A 25715-nucleotide genomic window follows, 5' to 3' on the forward strand; every position below is an offset into this window, starting at 1 on the left:
GGAGTTTCTTTGGAATTTTACTCGCTCATTTCGTACAAGGTCTGGCTGTCGGTACCGAAACCAGGTCGACAAGTATAATTGAACAATTCAGATGTTGTACACATGATTAATGCTGCAGTGAGCCAATTCACCGCATCCTGTGAAGACAATCATGCTCAGCCGAAAACCAAGGTAGGCTTAGCGAGTTCTTCTTTCGTAGTGCTGTGCAATGGCAGATCAGGTGTCTCAACGACATCGATTGACCGGCCCGCATCGACCTCGTTGCCTGCGACTTCCCTCGAGCCCTCCTTGGATGTCCCCTTGACCGGTTGCATGGCACCCAGCTTGACAGCTTCGTCTGGTAGCGGCCGGACATAAGGCTGACAGACCCACCACGGCCTCCGATATTTCATTCTGGTTTTCTCTGTGGGCGTCAGTTCCTTCTCGTGTAGCTGCTCTACTGCGCCTTCAGCCGCAGGTCTGTGTTCGACCTCTGGTGATGCGGTATGTTCATCGAGGCCCGTCTTAACCGCCGCTTCCACCATGGCAAGAACCCCCTCAAAGCTATCCATGTCTCCGCATCGTGTTTGTGCCAACGCATCTCGAATGTTGGTGTGCGTCGAAACCAAGGGACGAAGGAGTTGAAACAGGTGTCCTTGCATTGGCCTGAGACTCGGATCAAACCTTTGCTTGGGCAAACGTTTTTGTCTTTTTCTCGGTGGAAGCTCAGCATCGACCGCTTCGGTGTTCTGAGGCGTCTCTTCAGGATCACCGGGGACATAAAGAGGCTTGCGCACGGGTGGTTCTCTGCCCAAGACATGGCGATGGATGATGTCAAGATATCTTCTGAACACGGCGTCCACACGGTATCCCCCTTTCCCATCTGGCGCGTACCAGTACTCGCGGGGGTTGTATTCTTTGGGTGGGTCGGCAAAAATTGTGGGATCACATATGTTGCCTTCTGCACTCATGACACCATCAGCCCCAGTAGCGGCTAGGCATGATTCTAGGTCGCCTGAATTCAGAATGTTCCCGTTCGCAAAGATGACCGTCTCTGGCGGTAGCTGTTCCCGGAGGTATCGAATCATTTGCCAGTCCGCGAGACCGGTATTGTGGCCCTTCTGTTCTCTCCGTCTCCCGTGCACTGTCAATATGCTGGCGCCGGCAGAGAGAATCATTTTGGCATACTCCAAAGTCTTCTCCTTGGTGTCCAGTATCCTCATCTTGGCCGTCACAGGAACTGAGAGCTCATTGTGCAATTTGTTAATCATCTTGTAGATTGTGTCCCAGTCTTCTTGCAGAAAAGCTCCGTAGCGCCCATTCCTGGCAATGCCCTGCGGACATCCCAAGTTCAAGTCAACCGCGTCACAGTAAGGGGCGACATATTGTGCCGCCTCAAGGAGATCGTCGGGCTTATTCGCGCAAAACTGTACGAACAACGGTCGGTCCAAAGTCGGATTGCCATCAAGCCATAGCGACGCTGAGGCTCTCTCCTTGGAAACCAGACTGCTTTTGGTGGGCTGGAAGTGTTCGTCTCGAAATCTGGCTGTTTCTCGGAACAATCTCGCGTGCAGCATAGGCGTATATGCTAGAAAGGACTTTGATCGCTCTTCATCGAGGTAGGACCGCGTGAGGAGTCTCCAAGCCTGGAGAACAAGTCAACACATCTGGTGAAGCGGCGAGCATGGAGGGAGAACGGACGAACTCTGACCGATCGACCATGGGAGCCATTATGTATTTTGGGCTGCCGATGCTTTCGTAGAAGGCCCTGCCTGTCAGCTTTGACGGCGACGACATGTGGCCTGCGCCAGCGGCCGCCGTCTCTGCCATGACCTTGAATGGAGAAATATGTCTCTGGATCTGTTGGTATAGGTCTACTACCGCTTGGAGGACTGGCCTAGACATGGGCAGTCTCTAACGAAAGGTGTGTTAGGAGAGCATCGTACTACACAGTGAAGAAGGTCATCAGTAGTCCCAGGGAGCCATGCAGGCGAAAGAGAGTGACACAAAAATAAATATGGCATTGCGCAACGGGCAAACCAAAAAAATAGTGAATGGCGCCGTACAGTCATATACTTTGACGTAGTGCCTTCTACGGTGCACTTTAGCGTCTCTCATGCGCAGCTTGCAGCCTCGCATCTACAATATTCCTTTGTTCGAGACAACACCATACTCTGAAAAGGCACACCCCCATGCTGTCCCGAGGAATAATCGCCCTCGACAAATCTCTGCGGTCTATCCGGCGCGCACCCGGTCCCGTTGCCACTGACCGCGGAATGTATGGGTGACTGTATGCGAGCTTCGCTTTTCCTTGCAACCCATCGCGCACACATTGACTTCCACCCGGAAAGCCAGATACAAGATCGCTTCGACTATTGCGGTAGGAGACTGACACCGCCATCCTCGGAATTAATATCCACCGTCTCATCGTCCTCTCTCAAGCCACTGCCGAAGATCTTGTCGATTCGCTTTTCGCGGTCCCAGACAATCTCAGCCACCCCATTTTCAGAGACCCGTTTGAAGTATTTGATGCGATGTTGGGGAATCCAGTCTTCCTCGGTGACCTCGGAGATCCAATGGGTCGCGGCGAGTTCCTTGATACCGGCGAACCGTTCCAGATAGCCAATGATGTATCTTGACATGTCAAGATCAGTATCCCATTGGAGCCGCTTGAGGACATCTACGAAGCATTCGTCAGTATGCCAGCCTCTCGAAGGGCGTGTGGGGGGTGATGTGTGCGCGCCGTACCTTGGGCTGATCTCATTTTGGGGATTGACGCCTCGCTGGGCGTATTTGGCGGTCCCTGCTTCCCCTGCTTCTTGTGCTTCGAATAGTGCTCCAGCTCTTGTGTCCTCTTCACTTGGTCCTTTTCCTCTTGCAGTCTTTCTTCCTCGATATCTTTGAGGTGCTTCTCCGCGACACCTCTTAAACGACCTATTAAATCTGAAGATTGGCTCGGCGTTGCGTCCCCTAGGCGGTCGCTTCCCGCCATCAGGTGCAATATTTTGACTCAGCCTATCAAGTAGTTGATGGAAGGGGACGAGGATCTTGTAATGCCATCCTCATTTTATTTGTTCTTTCTTGCTGATGTCAAAGGAGTCTTGCTGTGGCGTAGCACCGCTTGTGCCGACTCCCATACAATGACTCACCCTGTTAAATTGAGTCCCTCTTACCGATAGAAGCTCGTGGGATAGCAATGCTCATTTCCGGTGCGAAGGAAGTCTATGGTCGAAGCGAGGCTCTCGCCCCCGAAATCTGAGTCATTGCACGCACGAGGCGTTCCGACTGGGGAATCAAATCACCCGTTGAGGAAGTCTGTGAGTCCCATCATCTTATGAGCCAGGCTTCAATCACGATTACTGGGATCGAACCTGTTATCATACACGCTTGAGAGTTGCTGGTTACTTCAGAGAGCTGGAGGTTGTGGGCGACAGAGACCAAACATTCTTCTCCGAGAATTCGCCGTGGACTTCGGCTACGTACCATTCGAAAAGCCGATTTGGTCATGATCATCATCCCTTTATCCCTGAATGACTCCCAGTCATGGACGATACCATGTCCAACCAACATGTCGAGAAACTTGACTCCGGAAGCAACTTGAGATTATGACCCTTGGTCGCGGTGGCAGTGGCTCCTCCACCATAGGACGATGCTTGAAAGCGAATATCTCCAGCTTCCGACGAAGCTTGAGCCAATTTCGTGTGATTGAACACGAAGTGCGGGCCCAACATACGCGGCACTGGCCGAGGGGAACAGAAGTTGGCTACGAAAACAGCTTGAGGCTCGCTGTCAAGCAATACGTTCCTCATGAGCGGAGGGACCCGGCGCCCAACGATATCACGTTCATCGCGGCGCATGCCAACGGCTTTCCCAAGGTTAGTGCTCTCTTGTTCCACTGCTCATCGTGCTAGTCGAGGGTTCATATGCCTAATTCTATCATTAGGAGCTATATGAGCCTCTATTTGATGATCTATATACGAAGCTAAGATCTTTGGGAAGAGGTATCCGGGGAATATGGATTGCCGACCTGGCTCATCAGGGGCAGAGTCACACGCTCAATGAAGAAGCTCTGGGCAATGATCGTACGTCTGGGACTTGATCTCTTTAGAAAGACTCCGGAGATTGCTAATGTGTTACAGCAAACTGGTGGGATGGTGCCAGAGATCTTCTCTTTCTGATAAACCAGAAGCAAGATGAGTTGCCTCAACCACTCGTAGGGATTGGACACAGCATGGGGGCGTCGCAATTGTATGTTCTACTCGCCAATCTGAAAGTGCATGGCATTGACTGTTATGTAGGGCACAACTTGCACTTCTTCACCCCAGGCTGTTGCAGGCTCTCATTCTGGTCGATCCGGTCATACAAACGGAGAATCCAAGCAAAACATTCGCTAAGCCGTCCACTTACCGTCGAGATATCTGGCCATCCCGTCAAGAAGCACGGGAAAAGTTCGCGAGCAGCAAATTCTATCAGCGCTGGGATCCCAGGGTCTTTGAGAAGTGGGTGCAATATGGTCTGCGGGACTTACCCACGGAACTCTACCCAGAGAGAAGTGAGAGTAAAGAACCACAGGTGACTTTAACTACACCCAAATCTCAAGAGGTCTTCTCTTATCTAAGACCAAAATATAACGGTACTCCCGGAATTCCACCAGAGAGGGATCGGGTGGTGTATGGGGATATGCATCCGGAGGATGTGGAGGAGGGATATCCCTTCTATCGACCTGAACCCGCCGAAATCTTCCGTCGACTTCCCGAGCTGAAGCCACCTGTTTTGTACATATTCGGAGACCAGTCTGAGCTCGCAACGCCAGAGCTTCGGCGGAAGAAGATGGCGAGTACTGGTGTCGGGGTGGGCGGGAGTGGAGGTCAAGCCGAAGATCGAGTCAAAGAGGTCGTTTTGGCGGAATGTGGTCACTTGGTCCCTATGTTGAAAGTCGGCGAGTGTGCTGATGCTGCAGCCTCGTTTGCAGATGCTGAAGTGACTCGGTGGGAGCTGATGACGAAGGAGTGGCAGCAGCGTTGGCTCCAAAGATCTAGGAATGAGAGAGTCGGTATTGACGAGGAATGGAAAAAGATGATTGGTCCGAGGGATACATAGTAACCAGTGAAATAAAGGGTGGCACCAATGAAACCGAGTTCTAACAGCCAATTGTAGACACATCCCTAGGATGAGGCAGCCTTGAGAGAGTGGCAGCCTTGCGGCTTCCCTGCCAAGCCAACCAGAGCAGGGAGTTTCGGAAAATAGATATTCCGATATTACCAGCCACCCGCCGCCCTTCCGTCTCCTTTCAAGTTTTGCACCTTCGAGATGTCCCGCCTCACCATAGTTCCAGTACACGACCGCATTGCAGCATCAACCGCGCTTTTCGAATCGCGTAAGCCATCATGGTATTATTGACCACCGTCTCAGAGTGGGCGCACGATTTTGACTCTCGAACAGGTTTACAGCTGGGACCCTCACAGAGATGTACTCTACAAGCTCTACATCGAGGACAGAAAGGTACGTTAAAACAACTCGTTACTCGTCGTCGCAACCCCAGTCGCGCACGGCTAACCAGATTCAGTCCCTCGAGGAGATTATGCAGTACATGCGCGACGCTGCCAACTTCACTCCCTCCAAGCGCGCCTTTCAGACACAATTCAAGAGATGGGGATTTCCGTCGAAGCGCAAGCCATCTTTCCGCGACGAGGATCTGGTTGATCGCGTGAGGCAACTATGGGAGGCAAACTACAGTCAACGCAATATGCTACACACTCTTCAGGCCGAGGGTCACGATATCAAGGAACGCGAACTGATGAGACTGCGCGCGAAAAATCGCTGGCTCATGCGCATTCCGAACGGTGCCAAGCAGACACCTGGCGATGACCCGGAAGCACAGTTAATAGAGGCTGCGAAGGATGATGAAAACATGGCCCAACCAGACCACCAACCTGTTGCCGAAGAGCCACCACCAGATTTTGTGGAGCGTCAGAAGGAAAGACTTCAAGAACTTCAAGCCATCAGCGACCAACGCTGGAGAGACAAGAAACGCCGTCGTCGAACCAAAGGGTATGCAGGTCTGCCACCTGATCCCGCGGGCATGCCACCACGTTTCCCCTCCGAGACTACGCTTGAGGAAAGCCGAAAGATATTGAATCTCGATGCGAGACAGTACCGTGCCATTCGCGATCAATTCCAAGGGATTTGTGAGGAGGAGCAAATCATGCAAAAGACGGTTGCTGGGGCGGAGAAGTGGCAAGCCGTCAAGGATCGCCTGGTTCGTGAGAATACCCTGTTACAGGCCGTGATGTGGCAGGACACCAGCAATCTTCAACCCAAAGAACTTGCCCTGGACGTCATCTGCACCGATGTTACGAAGCGCATCCGGACGCTGGGTCGTAGATTGACCATCCTGGAGTCTAAGAAGGTGCTAGGATTGAACCCTGATCAAAGTCGACAGATTCGTGGCGAGTTCTACGAGATCCTCGAGTCGGAGTATTACACCAGTAAGCTCGAGATGGGACCGGCAAAGTGGAAGGAACTCAAGGATCGTTGGGTCGCCAACAATTCATATCTCCAGAGCATCCTCGCAGCGGGCGACGCCGACCCCGAGCATAACCGAAAGCTAGCGGCCATGGAGCTGTTGTGTCGAGATGTGATGAAACGCGTGCGAGATGACCGGGCAAAGAAGAAGGGCACTTTTAGGAAAAAGTCCGTTCAACCCTTGACGCCAGCAGCAGACACTGCAGACACTGCACCTCTACCACCCTCGCCACCAGTCGCTCCCGCACCAGCCTCTGCCACTAGCGCATATCGAGACGCCCTGCCTGCAAATCCATTTGGTGAAGCACCGCCCCCGGCACCGCAGAATGATCTGTCCGACCTGCAAATCGACCCCAACTTGTTGCAGGTGGCGGACCATCTAGGCACCCCACAAGTCTCGAGGCGAACGCCGGTATTTATCCGTCCACATCCCAACTCGACCATGTACACGAGCACGAAACTCTCGCTCGGGTCTTTCAATGGTCAAACTGTTCAGGAGCTTCATGCCATGCTCGAAGAAATGTATCCCCATGCAAAAGCGGAGCAGATCAATGGTATCGACAAAGATGGCGCAGGCAAGGAGATTTCCTATCTCATTGAGGAAGATGATGAATTAGAGGCGTATCTTGACCATGTCCAAGGACGCAAGGCTATGTTTGTGGTGGTGCTCAAGAGAGCTTGACTTTTCTCATTTTAGAGCCCGGATTGGTGTTCCCTTATGGAGAGGTGTTCCTCCACATCGACTGGGTACCCTGCACATTGTTTGCTCGAAACTTGTCTTAACAACAGTCACATTTTCTTGGTGGAAGGCGAGGCAAGGCATTTTCGACGTTTGGAGCTTTCGGCGATGGCATATTCGACACCTCTCCGGTCACTGTGACGATTGGAGGCAGTCTGCCATGGAGAGATTTGCCCGAGAAAGGTTTTGTGTATGATATGACATTACTGACCTGGGGATCATGAACAAAATTCACGAGCGAGGGCTAAAGCTGGCTGTATGGCTGCATGGCTGCATGGCTACGCTGCAGATATGCAAATGGTGCATAGGATTTCATAATTCGCAGACAGTCACGTGGGTTTTGTAATACTTGGTAGAAGTGGTCCACGAACATAGCCACAACAATGCTACACACACAGTATCAGCCATCATTCACTGGTCAACCTTCACTCTTCACCCTTCACCTTACACCCGCCACCATGAAGCAGGTTGTTCGTCCGAGCACATATCCCATTTCTTAACGCCGTGCATTATATCCCCATCTCCATCCCAAATTTGTCCCCACATGAAAGGGTCGAATACGAACTCGGCGAACTCTGCTTGATCCTGCCTCGGCAATCCATCCACTCATAGCGAGCCCTGCGCCCAGCAAGACTCTCGTCTCGTGCATTATTCTGCCTTCATTTCTACCTTTGGGTATCCGTGGTACCGGGGCATCTTCCCTGCCTCGGTAGGTGCCAGTAGTATGGACCCAACATCGAGCGGCCGCGTGCGGGGCATGGGTGATATTTGGGAGGCGTGAACGGGGGCGAACGGACTCTGAAAGAGGTGGCACGGGGAAGATTTCTGACATGGACAAGATAAGCACCGGTCGACTGCAGGAATAAAAAAAAGGTGAGTTGGGCCAGGAGGGGAAGGTGAAAAACCACCCGCTCTGCCTCTGTTTCTGCCGCTCTTCTCTCTACCCACTCGCCTCGCAGTCCGCAAGGAAAAGACCAAAGCAGATCAAGATCCAATTGTCAGTCTCGCGCCCACCATGGCTCCCTCTAAAGTAGATACCATCTCCTTCGACACCTTCTCCAATGTCATCAACGGTCAACTTCGCAGCTCAAAAACAAAGTACCAGGGTATCGACCCGACCACCAAGCAGCCCAACTGGGACGTCCCTGTGGCTACCCCCGAGGACATTGAGGATGCTGTTGCCGCCGCCAACAAGGCGTTTGCCGAGTGGAAGAACACGACATGGGAATACCGTGTCGAACGCCTTGCCCGCCTCAAGGAAGCCTTCGAGGTCTATCAGGAGGAGTTCACCAACCTGCTCCTCAAGGAGACGGGTAAGCCACGGGGTATTGGTGCCTACGAGGTGCAGGCCTGCTCTGCCTACATCGACTGGCATATGAAGTTGAAGGAGCCCAAGGGTGAAACGGAAGACCTTCCCACTAAAACCGTCGTCCACAAGTTTGTCCCGTTGGGTGTCGCAGCGGCCATTTGCCCCTGGAATTTCCCTCTAGTGCTCAGTCTGGGCAAGGTATTGCCGGCCGTGCTGATGGGAAACGCCGTCATCGTGAAGCCTAGTCCTTTTACTCCGTAGGTCCCACGACATTAGATGTCTCGATTTTCCGTCCAGCCTTGTCAAGAGCTGACGTTGAGGACAACAGGTACACCGCTCTGAAGATGGTTGAAGTCGCCAACCAGGTCTTCCCTCCCGGCCTCGTCCAGGCGCTGGGCGGCGACGACAAACTCGGCCCGGCCCTCGTCGAACATCCTGACATCCACAAGATCAGCTTCACCGGCTCAATCGCCACCGGCAAGAAAGTCATGGCCGGTGCAGCGAAGACGGTCAAGCGTGTCACCTTGGAGATGGGCGGCAATGACCCGTCAATCGTGCTCCCTGACGCCAACATTGCCAAAGTGGCTCCCATGGTTGCCATGGTATATGATTCCCCAAAACGCTTGTTCGATTCTTGTTCACAACGGACTGACTTTTTGGTGTAGGGTGCATTTATGAACACTGCCCAAGTCTGCATCGCCGTAAAACGCATCTATGTGCATTCGTCCATGTACGACGAATTCCTGGCCGCGCTCGTCACGGCGACCAAGAACCTCAAAGTCGGCAACTCCAACGACGAAGGCGTCATGCTGGGCCCCGTCCAGAACGGCATGCAGTACGAAAAGGTCAAGACCTTTTTCAAGGACACCAAGGAGCACGGCTACAAGTTCGCCCTCGGGTCCGGCGACGTGCCCGACAACCAGGGCTTCTTCATCCAGCCCACCATCGTCGACAATCCGCCCGATGACAGCATGATTGTGAAGGAAGAGCCCTTTGGCCCCATTGTGCCCGTGCAGAAGTACGACGACCTGGACGAGGTGATCCAGCGCGCCAACAAGTTCAAGGTCGGTTTGGGGGCTACCATCTTCGGCACGGACCCCAAGAAGCTGCAGGAAGTCGCCGACAAGCTGGACGCCGGGTCCGTCTGGATCAACACGCCCCCCGGATCCGGGCCTGAGGCTCAGTTCGGCGGTGTCAAGGAGAGTGGTATCGGCACCGAGTTCGGCACCTTGGGTATTTTGGCCTACGCCAACGTCAAGGCCATCACGACGGCGAAGGACGTGTAGGTTGCGACAGAGAAAAAGGAAATTTAACGAGCAGTTAGGGTAGGGGATGCCCGAGGGGGAAGAGCACAGCCTTTTATAAATGAGATGGACAGATAGACACCTACCTACCTTCTGAAATAAAGGCCAACGAAGAATGACAGAATGAAATGCTCAGAATACTCGCTTCCCGTTCGTACATTCTTGCAGCTTCATACCTCTGTTTATTAGGAGGAGAATGACATTCTGAGAAGTCGACCTAGGCAGGGTAGTGGACATGAATTATGTGCTACCAATTGATTGCACCTCCCAGCACGGCACAAGCGAGTCTCGAGGCCACTTCATAATTTCGAATCCGCCCTCCTCCCCCTCCCTGCCGTCGCACCAATCCTACCCGTCCCGTCCTCATTCCCGTCCTCATCGCTGACCGGATCCCTATCCGACGTCTCGGCCTTGAGACTGACGGGATCGCCCAACATTGAGCGATTCCCTTTTTTTGCCTCGTTCAGATCCTGCTCCGCACGCTGCTTGAGGCTCTGGGTGCTGCCGCCCTGGTCTTTTTGCTCTGTGGGCGAGGTGTCTGATTGTTCGGCCTTGAGGGAGACCGGGTCGCCCAGGGCCGTGGGATTGGATTTAACGGCGTCTTTGAGAGATGGGTCACGAGCCATTTTCGTTGGAGGGTAGGCTGGCAGGCCGTGTTGATACGAGTCGATACGAAAAATGCAAGTAGCCGGATGGGGATGAGGATGGACGTATAGATAGATGGACAGGAGAACAGTTCGCTGCTCTTTCGATATTCTCCTTCCACTCCCACTGGGTATGGAAAACTCGATAGGGGATGTAAAGGGTTATGAACTGTCCAAAACACTGGCCTTGTTCTGAAAGTCGAACTCACATGTGAACCTGAACCGTCGTTCCTCGTCCTGACGTCTTCCATCTGGTCGATGACCTCAAGAAGACGGATCCGACTGGACGGCCTGAGAATGGGTTTACCTGTTAAGCTTTTGGCTGGCGATTGCCCGCCCTGTGGTAAATGCTGTCCAAGGCTCCGATTGTGGCCATGAGGATATTTGAATCTGTACAGCGAAAGCTGCCTCGCGACATGGCATAGATCGGAGACAGAAGCCGCGACAGCACGATTGAGGGGCAGATTTCAAATGACGTGATAGAACACCTTTCATGTCCGCCACGTGGTCACGTGGAATTCTCGCCGCGACCAGCCACGTGCATCATAGTGCCAAGCATCCGAAGACCCTTCTGCTGTCCGAGTCCTCTTCTGCTATCAAGATCCATCCCCTTCCTTCTGCCATCTGAATTGTCCTCGAGAGGTTTGATTGCTTTAAAACTCTGCGCCTGTGACTCGTCTACCATTTTGTGAACGTACCACGGTAAAGAAACTGAAGCACATAGACCTATGGCTCCACATCTTGCTGTTTCAGAGCACGCTCTCAGTCAGGCTGTGCTTGCAGTTGAGCCCCCGATTTGGCAGGAGTCCTGCAAGAGTCCTGCATCCCGCAGTCAGGCAGAAATCGGCGATCTCTTACTTCTTTTATGCTTGAGGCACTCCTTGGGCTTCTCTATGAACTGCATGAACTCCATCTCGATGAGATAGCTGATTTATGCTTGGTTGAGTATGCGGTTCCGACAGTTCTCACCGAGCATGAGATTGGAGAAGGTTTTCTGCTGGGGCCCCGTTGTCTAACAAGGGGTTCGAGACTGAAGAAAGTTGCCTAGTTCTTGTCATTGCACGCTCACTTCTTCTATTGTTGTGAGTTTCCTCAATTCTTGAGACCAATGGTTCGCACGTTACTGCGTTATGTGGCTGCTACCACGTTACGTCGAAGCTGATCACCTCGCTCTTTATCTCTGCTCTGTCAAGATGACTGGAAATACCACGACCCAAGGATGGGTGCACCCTTTCAAGCATGAGCCATAGGGCTGTACACCAACTATAGGATTCAAAGATTCCTACTATATAACTCGCCCAATGCCCATACTCTGTTGTATCGCGCTTCCCCTCAGAGAGATAAGGTAATCCCGAATGACTTGTTCTCTGCTGCCATTTCAGATTGCGCTACGTGCTGTTGTTGTTTTCACAGACTGTCACAAGCAACACCCATTTTCACCTTACCAAACGCAGGTCAATCGGCCAATATCCACATGCTGAAGGATTGGCAATGCATTACGGTATAACCTTTGCCTACAATTCCGCATTGTTGTTCCACAAGCTCACTAGGCCAAGTGTCTCCCCATTTCAGCCTCATTCTTGACGTGACCAATAACGCAGATTTTTTTACGAATAGCTCACAAACCCCGCCACGCCTGGGAAATCGAGTTGTCAATCCGAGGTTCGCCAGCTTGTTCTACAGGCGCTCCACCTGCAAGCTTGATGCAGTGTTTGCACCCAGTTCCAATTTCGACCCAGTCATGAACTCCACGTTGCAGGATATCCGACGGCTTTGAATTGGCGCCCAAGTGAATACGAGGCAAGGAGATTTCCGCGGGCTGTGCACTGACATTATGCTCAAACTCAACTGACCCCTCCTTCTACCTCCCTTCTCGCCTCTTACCATCCCACCAAGTTTCAGTCACAGACGGCCTCACTTAAATCAGCTCTAACAGAATGGTGTTTCTCGCAAACTTGGAAGGCCAAGGCCTCGTCTTCACCTATGGTCTTTTCGGTGTGCAGCACGACGAACTCACAAGCGAAAAGAAGAAGACAATATCAACTCTGTATACCTTGCTGAGTCAATCTGCCGATCGAGTTGATCATCTACAGGACGAGAGCCATGGTGTTCCCCGCGAAGGTCCGCGGTGCACAACGTTTGTAGCATACTGGCTCAAGTCTGGCGACTACCAGAAGTGGAAGGAAACGGACGAAGTGAAACAATTTTGGGACAACTTGCCTGATGATGCGGGCGTTTGGCGCGAGGTCATGACTGTCCCCAAGTCTCGTTACATGTTCGCAGCCAACCAGCACGAGACATCCGGACTGGCCACAATGTTGGGTCTCAAAGACAGCACTGACGAGGCATACTGGGGCGTCTACCGGCATCGCCTCAAGGCAAATCCCGATGAGTACACGGACCCAAGTGATGGCTTTACATCGCCGCTCGTCACCACCTCCAAAGTCAAGCCTGACCCGAGCAAGAAGGTGGTGGATTTGTCGAAATCATCGCTGTCCGACAAGATCAGATATGGAAGGGTCAAGATCAACAAGATCCCCGATAATCTGTGCTATTGTCGCGAAGGCCAGAGACAGCCGAACCTGCCTCCAGAGGAGCTTGAGATGTGGAAGGAAAAGCTGGCACCACACGCTCTAGCTTGGATGACCCATCTGGACACGGAGCGCAACAAGAACGGAGTGGTCTCCTTCACATTCAACATTGCACATCTCCATCCGAAGCCTACCCTTGACCCGGGCACAGATCTAGAGGTGGATACCGATGCAATTACCGAGACGAACCAGTTGATGTACCTGCTTGACCTCGCACATTTCGAACAGGCTGGCCGCTCTTTCAAGGATCATGTCAAGCTACGACAGACGACGTTCGAAATGTACGGCCCCGGAGGTCCGCATAGTGCAACCGGCAAACTCTCGATCTGGGTTGAGCTTTGTATTTTGAAGTCGGACGACATGGACGCCGAGTACGTTGGCTGCAGAGAAGGGACAGGCCTGATGATATTGGAGCAGGAGTAAGGACACCCGTCACAGTGAGAATGGTCACATCGTCATGCACTCTCCTAGTTGTTTGTCTGGTCAGTAATCTTATCCGCGGCCTCAAATTTACGATTTCTCTGCCGATGACTCCGCCGCCACCCACTAATTCCTTATCATGGTTCGGAAATAGAACCGTCTGGCTCACCTTCCCAGCAGAGCGAGGCCGCCAATAGTTTATGCTTTTCTAGATAACCCCGCGCTTGACTGGAACCAGCGCTGAAAAGCAGAGTCACGAACACGAGTTAGCAATACGAGTTACCCCTCCGTTTTCTCGGGTCGGGCACTGTCTAGACGGCCCCCAGATGACGCCCGGGTTGAGATAAAGGACCAGTCTGAGACTCTATCGGTGTGTCTCAGGCTCCCCTCCATCAGCACTGTCCTCAATTCGACCTGGTATACCTTGTTGATAGCGGATGTGTTCCGCTCAAAGCAACGGAGTTGGGAGCTTTTCATACCGCCCACGCAACTTTTCTGCTCATTGTCCTGGCAAACTTTTGGTTTAGGACCTCCGTTTCCTCGAGAACGAAGTTGCAATATCTACGACTTTCGAACCGCAGATATGGGCAGTGCAGCTTCTCCGACGTTGCGAGTGGCGGTGGCCCAGTATGAGCCCGAATGGCTCGACTTGCCAGCCTCAGTCGCCAAAACATGTGCCATCATCACCGAAGCAGCGAAGAAGGGTGCAAAGATTGTGGGTTTCTCAGAGGCTTTCATCCCTGGCTACCCAGCGTGGATCTGGTAAGGATGTCTGAACTTGTCTCCGTCTTGCAATATTTCGGCAACCGCTTTTGTCACAGTATGGTTTGTAACCCGTGCAACCGCATCTAGGCATCGGCCCGTCGATCCAGTCCTGGCGACAAGGTACATCCAGAACTCTCTGGCCGTGGACTCGGATGAGATGCGCACGATCCAGGACTGTGCGGCAAAGAACGGTATTGTCGTGGCCCTGGGATTTTCCGAGAACGACAATAATTCCGTCTACATCGCCCAAGCCATCATCGACGCCGACGGCAAGATGTTGATGCACCGGCGAAAGTTGAAGCCGACGCACATGGAGCGCACTATCTTCGGCGACGCATCTGGAAACAGTCTGATGAATGTGGTGGCCACCAAGGCTGGGAAGCGAGTGGGCAGTTTGGCGTGCTGGGAGCATTGTCAACCGTTGTTGAAGTATCACACCGCGACGCAGCGGGAGGACATCCACGTCGCAGGGTGGCCGCCCCTCAGTCTGCATGGTGGGCCGGAGCTGTGGTCCTTGTCGAAGGAAGGTATGTCAGGTTCTTTTCAATAAAACTCCCCAATTCCGCTGCGGAGTACTGAGCTGAAACATCACGGACGCAGGCTGCCAGAATCTCTCACAGACATACGCCATTGAGACGCAGACTTTCGTTCTCCACGCGACCACCGTGATTGGCACCAAGGGTATCGAACTCATGTCGACCGGCCAGGCCATGCTCATGAACAGCCCAGATGGAGGCTACTCGTGTGTCATTGGACCCGATGGTCGGATTCTTTCAGAGCCCCTCGACTCCAAATCTGAAGGACTGGTGATTGCGGACATCGACCCCAGCATGTCGATCATGGCGCGCAGCTTCCTGGATATCTGTGGCCATTACAGTCGGCCGGATCTACTGTGGTTGGGGTGCGATACCCGGGAAAGGAAGCACAAGGTCGACACTCCTCGGCCAGGGGCGGAGGACAAGCTTGTGGGAGAGGAGTGAAGAGCGAGTTAGTCCGTGAGTAAGATAGTAAGTGCGTATCAAAAATGAAAGGTCGGCTATAATTGTCTCAAATACCAGCATTCTTCTCCTTAGATGGCGTCTTGATTCTCCTCGTCCTTTTCTTTCCTCACCGTCCTACCACAAGATCAACCCGACGGTCCCCAGCACACTGATGCCCAGTCCGATCCACCCACTGACCGTCACCTGCTTGTTCGACAGCATCATGCCCGTGTCCCAGACCAGGTGCCTCAGCCCGTGCATGACGTGGAAGCAGAACGCGAATCCCCACACACCTTTCACCGCCACCCTCACACCGACGGGGAGTGCCCCGAACCACGCCACCATGCTCTCCGTGTCCAGGTGCCAGCCCATCAGGGGTGAGACGACGTACGCCGCCCCGAAGATGTAGATCGGCACGGTGAGGACGATGGCGCAGTTTCGCATCAGCGCGCCCGAGAACCATGTGATTTGGGGCCGGTAGATGGTGAGGTGAGGGCTGATGGGCCGTGAGAGGCGGCGCGAGGCTAGGTAGTCGGCATGTTGCGATGGCGTTAGGGGTTTGGTGTGACTGGCTTTGGAGGATGTGCTTGTATATCTACATCAAGGTGGGTGTTCAGCCTCTGGTCTCTCCATGGTGCCCGGGGAGGTTGGACAGTGTATACCTGGTTGCTCGTAGAGGTCTCGGCAAGCTCAATGCCTGTATGCCATGTTGCGAGGGGGCCACGTCTCTGTTTCTTAAGCCACAAATGTGTCTAGTTGCTGCTGCCTCTGTCAGATCTGGTTCGCATGGACGGGCCTCATGCCTTGTGCTGCAAGGCAAGCCGGCTTTGTCACTACTTACCAGGTATGTATTGACGGTCTAGCACTGAAGGTCGCAAGGGTCTCCGACACAACATGATGGTCTCTCCGGGGCTTCGGGTGATAAGGAAGCAAGTAGGAGCAGGGGAACAGTAACACCAGGAACATAGCTAGAAGTCGAAGATCTCACTTGACCTATGAGGCATATGTACCTCGTACAGCACCAACACTCCCTACCAGCGAGGGTACTATTCCACTCCCAGGTGCGGGAAGGGATGGCAAATATTCCGCCAGCCTCACCACCATTGCCTCATTGGGGACTAGTGGAGTCTTGGCCATATACTCTAATTGCCAAACAACCAATAATCGATCTTCCGACCGTGACTCCGATGCTCCACTTCTTTCGGAGTGGCTCTTTTTTTTGCGACACGCTGCTTTTCACTTCCTTCTCCCACTCCCACTCCAACCCGTACCGGTGAGTGGGGGAACGTGCTTTGCAACTGTCCCCTTTCATTTCCGCGGAGAATAATTGGGATGAGAGCCCGATGTAGGCAAGCATGTGAAGCGTGTCGAGCTCGTAAATCGCGCTGTCTGCCGGGCTCAAGCGACGAGGCGTGCAAGAGGTGGGTTGAACGCCAGCCAGTTGCCTATCGTGTTTTTCTCTTCCACAGCTGTGAGCGACTACGTGGGGTGGCTCCAAGAACTTACAACATCGCAGATGCGAAGATGGCGGTGTCGTCTGCGTGCCTCATGAGGCGGTCAAGCGCGCGATTCCGCAGAAGAGGTAAGCTGCAAGTTAAGGGTAGGGGATTGGGCTGATCTGGGACCAGAGTGAGAGGTCGGTTTGCTGGGAGGCGTGATGTGCTTCCATTGCGAGCCTGGGATGATGTGGCAGACAAACAGCAAAGTGAGCAACGCCACCGCTTCGACGATCCGTCGATGTCCGGCACGGTACAGCAGTCTGCGTCGGCATCGAGATCGACACCGTCTGCCCTTGGTGATGATTCAAAGCCATTCGGTCATGTGCTGCTCGCCACATTGTCAATCAGGGAGCCTTCGCCTGGTGCTTGGGATGCCGTTATGTCTGCGTCGACTCACGAATGCGCGACGTTTCTCCACCGCTATAAAGCAATGGTCGATTTGGCGCCCTTCGCCGTCCACTTACCACCCTTGACCCTGGATGGGTTTCTGTCATCTTCCCCAGTGCTGCTCCTCGCCGCCATCCTCAGCGGAAGCAGCGCTGACCCGGAATTCGAGAAGCAAGCGGGCGAGCTATTTCGCCACGTGCTCGCCGACCGAGTCATTGTCAAGGGACAGAAGAGCATGGAGCTCTTCCAGGGTTTGCTGACCTACATGCTGTGGTATCACCACCGCTTTGATCTCGTGACACTCCAATTCTACCAGCTCCTGCAACTTGCGAACGGCATGGTCGCCGACCTTGGGCTTCCTAGGAGATTTGCCAGAGACAGGAGTTTCACGGTCCGAGGGGACGAAGATGTGAATACCATCCGGGCATTCTTACTGTGCTACTATCTCAACTGCGGTGGCGGCGTGCTGGGGTACGACAGGCCCGAGAATATGCGGTGCATTGAGAGCTTGAGGAACGCCGCGAAGTTGCTGGTCGACATATCGCCACGGCCTCTCGACAAGGAGGCACCAGCGTTTATCGAGCTGATGCACCTCGTCAGCCTGCATCGCGGCGACGGGAATCCGCCGGAACGTTATATAAGGCCGTCGCAGGGCCTTGATGAATGGAAAACCGCATATCTGCGCCCCGAGTCCCCTGCGATGATGAAGTCGAGCTACCATTTCCTTGCAGCGTACAGCGTCCTGAAATCCTCGAGTCCCAAGTCCATGTCAGCCGAGGATGTCCGACTGTGCGTCCAGCACTTTGAAGCACTCCTCTCCAACATCCTGAACCAGGAGCTCTGCTATCTCGTTCAGGTGGGCATCATCGAATGGGCGCATTTGATCACCACTCTGTTCCTCCTCGCTCGTCTGGAGAGGCACAATATGTGCAACCCGAGCCGAGCAGACTCTCCATTACTTACGCACCACTATGTCGGTCGCTTCCGAGCCCTTATGGCTGATTTCGCGGCGCTGACCGTGCCAGCACTCGTGACCCTCAAAACCCCCCATCTCCTGGACTGGCTCGACAAGATTTTGACCGCGGTCACGCGACAGGCCAGCTTTGGGCGGGCAGCACAAGAACCGCGACTGCATGAAAGCGAGAGGAGCCATGGTCATGGCCATGACCACCAGCACGAATCGGCCTATGAGCTCGTCAACTCCTTCATCGACGACAGGGGGCGCGTGCGAGATGTCGATGAGAGGACGTCCGCTGTCGAGAGAAGCCGCATGGAACAGCATCAACACGAACAGCAGCAACGAGATGCAGAAGACTTTTGGACCGACTTCATGTCGGACTGGTTGAATTGGTAGAATTACAGAGATCCACGGTCCTTGGATGTAGAACAAGAAAAAACGGTTTGTAGGAGGTACCTGTCCTCGTCCTTCTTAACCCCAGGCGCTAAATAGGTAGGTACCAATATCCACTCAGGTACGATAGTTGGTACTATGTTCTACATACAAGTATATAGATTTCAAGTACTCGGTACGATACTACGATACTACGATACTTCGATACTGTCCGTAAGTCACCTAGCGAGCCAGCCAGCCAGCCAGCGCCCTCGCCTCAACCCCGCAGGCCTTCTCCCCGAGTCTCCACCCATCCCCACCCAATTTTTTTATCAGGTATATCATGTTCAGCTCTCAAAATTGAGGCTACAAAACTCTGCCACAATTTTCTCTGAGGTTGAGCTTGCCCCGGCCGTGTGGCCTAATGGTTAAGGCGTTGGTTTTCGGTTCTTATGAATTTCGTACACCATTCCCACCAAAGATCGAGGGTTCGAATCCTTCCACGGTCGTTTCTCTATTGTCATTACCTACATCTTGTCGTGATGTTGGTCGTGTCTTTCCTTTTTTTTTTTTGTCCCTTGGATATATACATAATATGTTTGGAAACTATTTTTTTTTTTGTTTTTGTCTCATTCTGGCGCGGATATATTGCGATAGCGGGTTGTGGGTTGTGGTTTGTGGGCTCAATGGTCGTCACGTGGCGTGATTCGCCACAGGTGAATGTGGTCTGGGTGTTTGACGGGTGATTGACAGAGTGCTGTGGTAGGTGACAAAGCAGTGGTGACTTAAAACATCCCTACAATGTTCACACCCTGTGTCGTTCTACGTCGTACATCTAGAAAAAAACGATTTACAATGCTTGAAAGAGAAGGCTCGACATCAGAGCGTCGTCTTGATAGTCTTTTCCTCATTAAACACCCACCTAATGGGCCTGTATGGATTGCGGCTGCGCTGGAATCGACGTCGGCTTGCTCGCTGCAGCCTCGGCGGCGGCAAATTTGGCTGCTTCCTCCGCCTGGTCCGCACGGATCTTCTTCAGGAGCTCGGGATACTGTTCGCGGTAGAGATTAGCAATGGGTTCCTCTACGAGGTGTCAGAACGGCAGTCTTGAAACTTACCCATCTCTCGCCCACGTCAGGGTGGCTCTTGACCCTGTTCATCAAGGTCGCCTCGCCCAGTCGACTCCACATGCCCTTGATGAATGTAAACTCGATGTCGTCCAAGCGCTGCCCGCCCCTCTTCGCCAGGATGTCTGCTCTCAGCTGCTTCACCGAGTCGGGCACGTCCATGCTCTCGAATGTCGCGTCGTAGCTGACGCCCTGGAAGAAGGGGATACTGTACCGTGCACCGGTACCTCGAGGCGGGCTCTGCACTCTGTGTGTCGTTGACTGGCAGACGCCCTGTGTCAGCGCCTCCATCCCTTGTCCAATGGCCACCACAAATGTCCCGTCGATGGGCGGGCAGTCGACCCATTGCCCGTCGCCATTCTGCACCTGTAGTCCACGGTGATGGCTGGCTTGCAGGAGGTAACTCGTGAGCATGCTGTCCTTGTGCGGCCCCACACCCTGCGCCTCCCCTTCAACACCCAACTCCTCCAGATCGGGATACTTGACAATTTTCAACTTGTGCTGTTGCGCTTCGTCGAAGAACTGCGCGAATGCGTCCGGCGACAAGCCGATGGCTTCGGCTATCAGACTCGTGAATTCCATACTCATCTCGCCCATGCGCGCCATATAGTCTTCGTATACTTCCCTGAAGCGCGGCAGCGCGTTGGGGTCAGGCCACTGGTTCGGCGCCAACAAGTTCCTGTACAAGGGGTCATTGGGGCCCGGGACCGGATGCGGCGTCGACAAGTCGACCTGTTCGCGCCAGTCGGTCTTGAACCGCGTGATTTCCATGCCGAGTTTGTTGTAACCGAGAAACGAGGGCGCATTCTTCATCTCAATCTCCAGCTTCTTCTCCTCGGGGAGATCGAAGAAGGCTTTGCCCAGTTTAATGACCTCGTCGATCAGGGCGGGCGGGATTCCCGTGTTTTTGATGTACAGGAACCCAACTTCGAGCAGTGCATGGCGGAGATCCACGAGAAACTGCGGCTTCGTGGCCGGGTCCCGCGCCAGCGAGAGATCCAGTATCGGAATGCTGGAGAAAGACATCGTGCGGCACTGGCGGAGTCTTCTGCCAATCTTACAAAGCCGATATTCAAACAACCCCGGTATTTCGTTACAGATTTAGCATTTGATAAAAGAAGCACAGGGTCCGGAGAAGCGCTGAGCCTCGGGAGAATATTGTTATATTGGAGGCGCGTATCGGATCACGCCATTCCCTGAGTTGCCACAATTGCGGGGGGCACCCGATTGATTCGTATTGGTAACAGATTCCAGAGCGTGGGAGTGCCTGGAGAGGCTCGACTCGGCCCTTGTTGATGATAAGTCTGGGCAATTGGAGCACTACTTGTACACCTCTGCTGAAGACGGTATGTCTAGCCGCGAATACATCGATCAAAGCAAAGAAGGGGCCAAGTCATATCAGTTAATAGGCTCGATCTTACCATGTACCGGCTTTGTAGTGCTTTGTAGAACTGATAAAATAGTCCCATCTGGTGACTGTTCGAACCCGATGTCGCAATCTGTCGCAATGGAGTTGTGGCACATGCTTCTGACTTGTTGACACCTGATCTGACCCAATAGCCATACCGGGTTTTCTATACGCCACAAGATATTCTGTCAGAGAATGAGCAGGATCCTCGTTAGCCATGCCCGTATCGTCAGTGGACTTGGTATTTGCGTCAAAAGTCTTGCTCCAAGTCTTGCAGAAATGGTGTGACCTTCTCCCATATCGCACAGCGAGGTACAGAATGACAGGTAGGAGGAGTAAGGCTTGGGATATTCGGAATACGGAATGCGGAATGCGGGATTTCGTGGTCAAACTGGTATGCATTTTCCTAGCACGACAGAATCCGATCGACCATCTCTGCGCTCGCCTGAGATGTTTGGTCAGGAGACTGTGCCGATGTTGTATCTGCGACTGTGCAGCTATAGTTGTACCCTCATGATGGACGGGGAGAATGCGAATGTTCCGAAACTTGGGAGGATGCACACTGCACAGAGCAGCGGACTTGTGTGCGAATGGTACCTAGAGTGAGGCGTGCCGCCGCCTAGACAGAAGCAGCAAAGGGGCACGGTATGACCTAGGAATGAAGCTTATGATTCGGTGCTGGTGACGCTCGTGGTGCTTGGTAAGGGGGGCACGGACTTCTCAAATTCTGGGGAGCCGTGGCTTCGGGGAAACATCGTTGAATCCATTGAAACGGAAGTCAACTAAGCGTGGCTAAGCGGTGCCTCGCTCTCCTCCCTCCCATCAACTTCTCCGCAATTCATACCGGCCCTCCATTGTTGCATCGCTGCGTTCTCCTTGACGGTGAGCTGGGTTGTGTCTTTATATCTGTAGACATGCCTTCGAAAATGCGTTAGGAACCAGCAGCAGACATCCATTGATTCATTTCGACTGCGCACCCACGATGAAGTCAATCGCCCGCCTCAGTCGTCCAGTCGGCTCCCTCCTGCGATGCGCCGAGCGAGAGAGGACCTCCTGCTTTGCTCCCGGGGCTACGAGGCCGTTCCACAGCTCGCCTGCAAAGTTCGAAGACAAAGGTCCAGGTGATGCGAAAGAAAATTTGTCCTTTCGAGGACAGCTGTATCAGAGCACCGCAGACCGATTGAAACGTGAAAGAGCTTCAGAGGAACAATATATAAAGGCAGCCAGCGGTCGGGGAGGAGGTGCTGGGGGCAGGACACTCAGTCTCAGTTTCGGTATTTGTCTCACCTCTCGCCCGTCTCTTCTTCGCTAACAGCACAAGTGATTCTGTCTGTCGCAGCCGCAGCTTTCTACCTAGGGAAGAGGGGCGAACGACCGCTCGACGCCTCTTCCACAACCCCTCTGTCCAAAGCACAGCCGCCTCAACACGATACAAGAGCCTCCAACCTCCAAGCCGCTTGGGTCGATTTTGCCCAAATCGTGGGCAAGGATAATGTCTCGACGGTTCCCGATGATCTCGATTCGCATTCGGGTTCAGAATGGTCCTCTTACACAACGAAGCCCAATGAAAGACCGTTTGCTATTGTATACCCTGCCACCACCGAAGAAGTGTCCAAGATCATGAAAGTGTGTCACGAACGAAGAATTCCCGTTACGGCACTCTCTGGCGGTACCAGTCTCGAAGGCCACTTTGCGCCCACACGAGGAGGAATATGCATTGACATGGCAAGAATGGATAAGATATTGGACTTCCGACCTCAAGATTTGGATATCGTGGTACAACCCGCTCTTGGCTGGGAAGACCTGAATGAAGAACTCAAAGGGCACGGCATGTTTTTCCCACCGGACCCAGGCCCAGGAGCCAAGATTGGGGGCATGGTAGGCACGGGCTGCTCAGGAACAAATGCTTACAGGTATGGCACGATGCGCGACTGGGTCGTCTCTCTGACCGTCGTCCTCGCCGACGGGACCATCATCAAGACACGAAGGAGACCCCGCAAATCAAGCGCAGGCTACAACCTTACTCAGATGTTCATCGGCAGCGAAGGCACACTAGGTATTGTCACGGAAGCCACTTTGAAGATCACGGTCCTCCCTAAAAGCCAGTCCGTTGCCGTTGCGACTTTCCCCACCATCCACGCCGCGGCGGAATGTGTTGCGAGAGTTGTAGGGGACGGTATCCAGCTTGCCGGGATGGAGATTTTGGACGATGTGCAAATGCGCTGCATCAACAAAAGTGGAATGACCAGCAGGCCATGGCAGGAAGCTCCCACTCTCTTCTTCAAGTTTGCCGGGACAACTGAAGGCGTCAAGGAACAAATCAAGATCGTTCGGAACATTGCCAAAGCAACCCACAACCAGAGTTTCGAGTTCGCAAAGAACGACGACGAGGCTGCAGAACTCTGGAGTGCAAGGAAAGAGGCCCTGTGGAGTGTCATGGCGATGCGGAAAAACAGCAGCGACCATGTTTGGACCACCGATGTGGTAAGTTATACGCTTGTCCACACTTCTGGGGTAAGACTGACACGGACCAGGCTGTTCCTATCAGCAGACTGGCAGACATCATTCAGGAGACCCACGACGATGTAGCCAAGAGCGGCTTGATCGGTGGTATTTGTGGCCATGTAGGAGACGGGAACTTCCACAGTGAGAAGGACTGCACTGCGCCGTTTGCTACAAGAGCTGACCTTTGCTAGCCATTCTCCTCTATAATGACTCTGAGAGGAAGATTGCAGAAGAGTTGGTTCATCAGATGATCCGACGTGCCATCGCCATGGAGGGTACCGTGACGGGTGAACATGGTGTTGGGCTGAAGAAGCGGGAGTATCTCCGCGAAGAGCTAGGAGAGGAAACTGTTGATGCAATGCGCAAGGTCAGATCCCAGCCAATCTGGATTTTATCAGATGTGTCGAAACTAATCTTGGAATACAGCTCAAGCAAGCATTCGACCCTCTAGGACTGCTCAACTGTGACAAGATTGTCCAGGTCGAGGAAGGTCATTGAGCCTCGTTGGTGTCGTGGCTCGGGATATTTCTAGGCCGATGCCCTTCCAAGTCGGCGAGCAATGGCCCGCGTCGGAGTTCGTCATCATCATAAAAATTCCTGCCCCGCACAGTGGCACCGTCCTCGCCCTCTCCTCGAGTTCGCCGTCTTTAGGCTAAATTTCTCGATCTCTCAGCCATTGCGGCTTCGTGTGCTCCCTCCGGTGGTGTTTATCTGCGTGTCATTTGAGATGGACCGCCGCTGGTATGAGGACTCTTACTTACAGTGGAAGGCGGTCCGCAGGTTCAACAACCCCCGCCTTTATAGCTGATCTCACATAGCAACAATTTCCAGATCTTCCACCCGTGAAAGTCTTCTCTCTATATCTCGCGCCCCCCCGCAGTTACTTGTAGCTGACCGTGCTCCCTGTCTACATTTCACATACCTGTAGAACATGGCCACAGAAACGCAAACGAAGGTAGGCCATCCCTGTTGTGTATGTGTAGCAAAAGATTGACCAGACGCAGGAGAACAACTCTTTCGTCCTCCGCGGAATCAAAGACGTGTGCTTTGAAGATAGGCCCGTACCAAAGCTTACAGGGTCCCGGGATGTCCTCCTCCAAGTCAACTACACCGGCATCTGTGGCTCAGACGTCCACTATTGGCAACATGGCAGAATCGGACATTTCGTGGTCAACGAGCCCATGGTTCTGGGCCATGAGTCCGCAGGCACGGTGCTCGAGGTCGGGTCCGGCGTCAAGAGCTTGAAAAAAGGCGATCGCGTCGCCATGGAGCCCGGCATCCCCTGCCGCCACTGCGTGCGGTGTAAGGAAGGGAAATACAACTTGTGCCCGGACATGGCCTTTGCGGCGACCCCGCCGTACGATGGCACGCTGGCAAAATACTACATTCTCCCCGAGGATTTCTGCTATAAATTGCCCGACAACATGACGCTGGAGGAAGGCGCGCTGATGGAGCCCCTGGCCGTGGGGGTCCACATCACCAAGCAGTCGGGTGTCAAGCAGGGTGACTCAGTGGTTGTCTTCGGTGCCGGCCCCGTCGGACTTCTCTGCTGTGCCGTCGCGAAGGCGCTGGGTGCAACCAAGGTTGTGGCCGTGGACATCAACACGGAGCGACTCGAGTTTGCCAAGTCGTTCGCCGCGACGTCGACGTTTGTCCCCTCCAAAGTCTCCGCGGCGGAGAACGCACAGCGCCTCAAGGACGAGAACGACCTGCCCGCGGGCGCCGACGTGGCCATCGACGCCAGCGGCGCTGAACCCAGCGTGCAGACGGCGATCCACGTCCTCCGCATGGGCGGCAGCTACGTGCAAGGCGGCATGGGCCGGGACGAGATGACGTTCCCGATCATGGCGGCGTGCACCAAGGAACTCACCGTGAAGGGCAGCTTCAGATACGGGCCCGGCGACTACGCCATGGCCGTCGACCTCGCCAGCAGCGGCAAGATCGACGTCAAGAGGCTGATCAGCCGGAAAGTCAACTTTGACGACGCCGAGCAGGCCTTTGAGGACGTCAAGGCCGGCAAGGCCATCAAGGTGCTGATCGAGGGGCCCAAATAGGGGATTTGAGGGGGGGATGTGCGTGCTGTATCAAAAAAGAAAAGGCCTTGTTCTACCTAATTCTATCATGGATCTGCGACGTTCTTTGTGGTTGTGTATTCGTGGTGCAATTACCCATACCGTACCTCCATTCATTGCCGAGGGTTCCC

General features: G+C 53.6%; 12 protein-coding genes across 12 annotated transcripts; 8 read left to right on the forward strand and 4 right to left on the reverse strand.

The window, feature by feature from the left end:
* Positions 1–155: 155 nt before the first annotated feature.
* Positions 156–2971, reverse strand: AYO20_01828 (hypothetical protein; the record flags this gene model as incomplete). Its single annotated transcript, XM_022640134.1, has 4 exons — positions 156–1625; positions 1681–1893; positions 2373–2659; positions 2728–2971. The coding sequence occupies 4 exons, from the start codon at positions 2969–2971 to the stop codon at positions 156–158; spliced, it is 2214 nt and encodes a 737-aa protein (XP_022504089.1).
* A 613-nt stretch (positions 2972–3584) lies between these two features.
* Positions 3585–5079, forward strand: AYO20_01829 (hypothetical protein; the record flags this gene model as incomplete). Its single annotated transcript, XM_022640135.1, has 4 exons — positions 3585–3854; positions 3923–4061; positions 4119–4227; positions 4278–5079. 4 exons carry the CDS (start codon positions 3585–3587, stop codon positions 5077–5079), a joined length of 1320 nt encoding a protein of 439 aa, XP_022504090.1.
* A 287-nt stretch (positions 5080–5366) lies between these two features.
* Positions 5367–7186, forward strand: AYO20_01830 (hypothetical protein; the record flags this gene model as incomplete). The annotated part of the gene is made up of 4 exons (XM_022640136.1): positions 5367–5369; positions 5422–5481; positions 5546–5686; positions 5744–7186. 4 exons carry the CDS (start codon positions 5367–5369, stop codon positions 7184–7186), a joined length of 1647 nt encoding a protein of 548 aa, XP_022504091.1.
* A 1072-nt stretch (positions 7187–8258) lies between these two features.
* Positions 8259–9838, forward strand: AYO20_01831 (hypothetical protein; the record flags this gene model as incomplete). Its single annotated transcript, XM_022640137.1, has 3 exons — positions 8259–8809; positions 8881–9154; positions 9218–9838. The coding sequence occupies 3 exons, from the start codon at positions 8259–8261 to the stop codon at positions 9836–9838; spliced, it is 1446 nt and encodes a 481-aa protein (XP_022504092.1).
* Positions 9839–10155: 317 nt separating this feature from the next.
* On the reverse strand, positions 10156–10482 carry AYO20_01832 (hypothetical protein; the record flags this gene model as incomplete). Its single annotated transcript, XM_022640138.1, has 1 exon — positions 10156–10482. The coding sequence occupies one exon, from the start codon at positions 10480–10482 to the stop codon at positions 10156–10158; it is 327 nt and encodes a 108-aa protein (XP_022504093.1).
* Positions 10483–12437: 1955 nt separating this feature from the next.
* On the forward strand, positions 12438–13514 carry AYO20_01833 (hypothetical protein; the record flags this gene model as incomplete). Its single annotated transcript, XM_022640139.1, has 1 exon — positions 12438–13514. One exon carries the CDS (start codon positions 12438–12440, stop codon positions 13512–13514), a length of 1077 nt encoding a protein of 358 aa, XP_022504094.1.
* Positions 13515–14094: 580 nt separating this feature from the next.
* Positions 14095–15256, forward strand: AYO20_01834 (hypothetical protein; the record flags this gene model as incomplete). The annotated part of the gene is made up of 3 exons (XM_022640140.1): positions 14095–14273; positions 14364–14803; positions 14877–15256. The coding sequence occupies 3 exons, from the start codon at positions 14095–14097 to the stop codon at positions 15254–15256; spliced, it is 999 nt and encodes a 332-aa protein (XP_022504095.1).
* Positions 15257–15391: 135 nt separating this feature from the next.
* On the reverse strand, positions 15392–15700 carry AYO20_01835 (hypothetical protein; the record flags this gene model as incomplete). Its single annotated transcript, XM_022640141.1, has 1 exon — positions 15392–15700. One exon carries the CDS (start codon positions 15698–15700, stop codon positions 15392–15394), a length of 309 nt encoding a protein of 102 aa, XP_022504096.1.
* A 1293-nt stretch (positions 15701–16993) lies between these two features.
* Positions 16994–18496, forward strand: AYO20_01836 (hypothetical protein; the record flags this gene model as incomplete). Its single annotated transcript, XM_022640142.1, has 1 exon — positions 16994–18496. One exon carries the CDS (start codon positions 16994–16996, stop codon positions 18494–18496), a length of 1503 nt encoding a protein of 500 aa, XP_022504097.1.
* Positions 18497–19394: 898 nt separating this feature from the next.
* On the reverse strand, positions 19395–20625 carry AYO20_01837 (hypothetical protein; the record flags this gene model as incomplete). The annotated part of the gene is made up of 2 exons (XM_022640143.1): positions 19395–19523; positions 19591–20625. The coding sequence occupies 2 exons, from the start codon at positions 20623–20625 to the stop codon at positions 19395–19397; spliced, it is 1164 nt and encodes a 387-aa protein (XP_022504098.1).
* A 1364-nt stretch (positions 20626–21989) lies between these two features.
* Positions 21990–24010, forward strand: AYO20_01838 (glycolate oxidase, subunit GlcD; the record flags this gene model as incomplete). Its single annotated transcript, XM_022640144.1, has 5 exons — positions 21990–22281; positions 22347–23491; positions 23542–23653; positions 23704–23879; positions 23939–24010. 5 exons carry the CDS (start codon positions 21990–21992, stop codon positions 24008–24010), a joined length of 1797 nt encoding a protein of 598 aa, XP_022504099.1.
* Positions 24011–24443: 433 nt separating this feature from the next.
* On the forward strand, positions 24444–25566 carry AYO20_01839 (D-xylulose reductase A; the record flags this gene model as incomplete). The annotated part of the gene is made up of 2 exons (XM_022640145.1): positions 24444–24467; positions 24517–25566. The coding sequence occupies 2 exons, from the start codon at positions 24444–24446 to the stop codon at positions 25564–25566; spliced, it is 1074 nt and encodes a 357-aa protein (XP_022504100.1).
* Between the last annotated feature and the right edge of the window lie 149 nt (positions 25567–25715).

This window comes from Fonsecaea nubica (assembly GCF_001646965.1).
Source record: "Fonsecaea nubica strain CBS 269.64 chromosome Unknown Scaff7, whole genome shotgun sequence".
Taxonomy (NCBI): Eukaryota; Fungi; Ascomycota; class Eurotiomycetes; order Chaetothyriales; family Herpotrichiellaceae; genus Fonsecaea; species Fonsecaea nubica.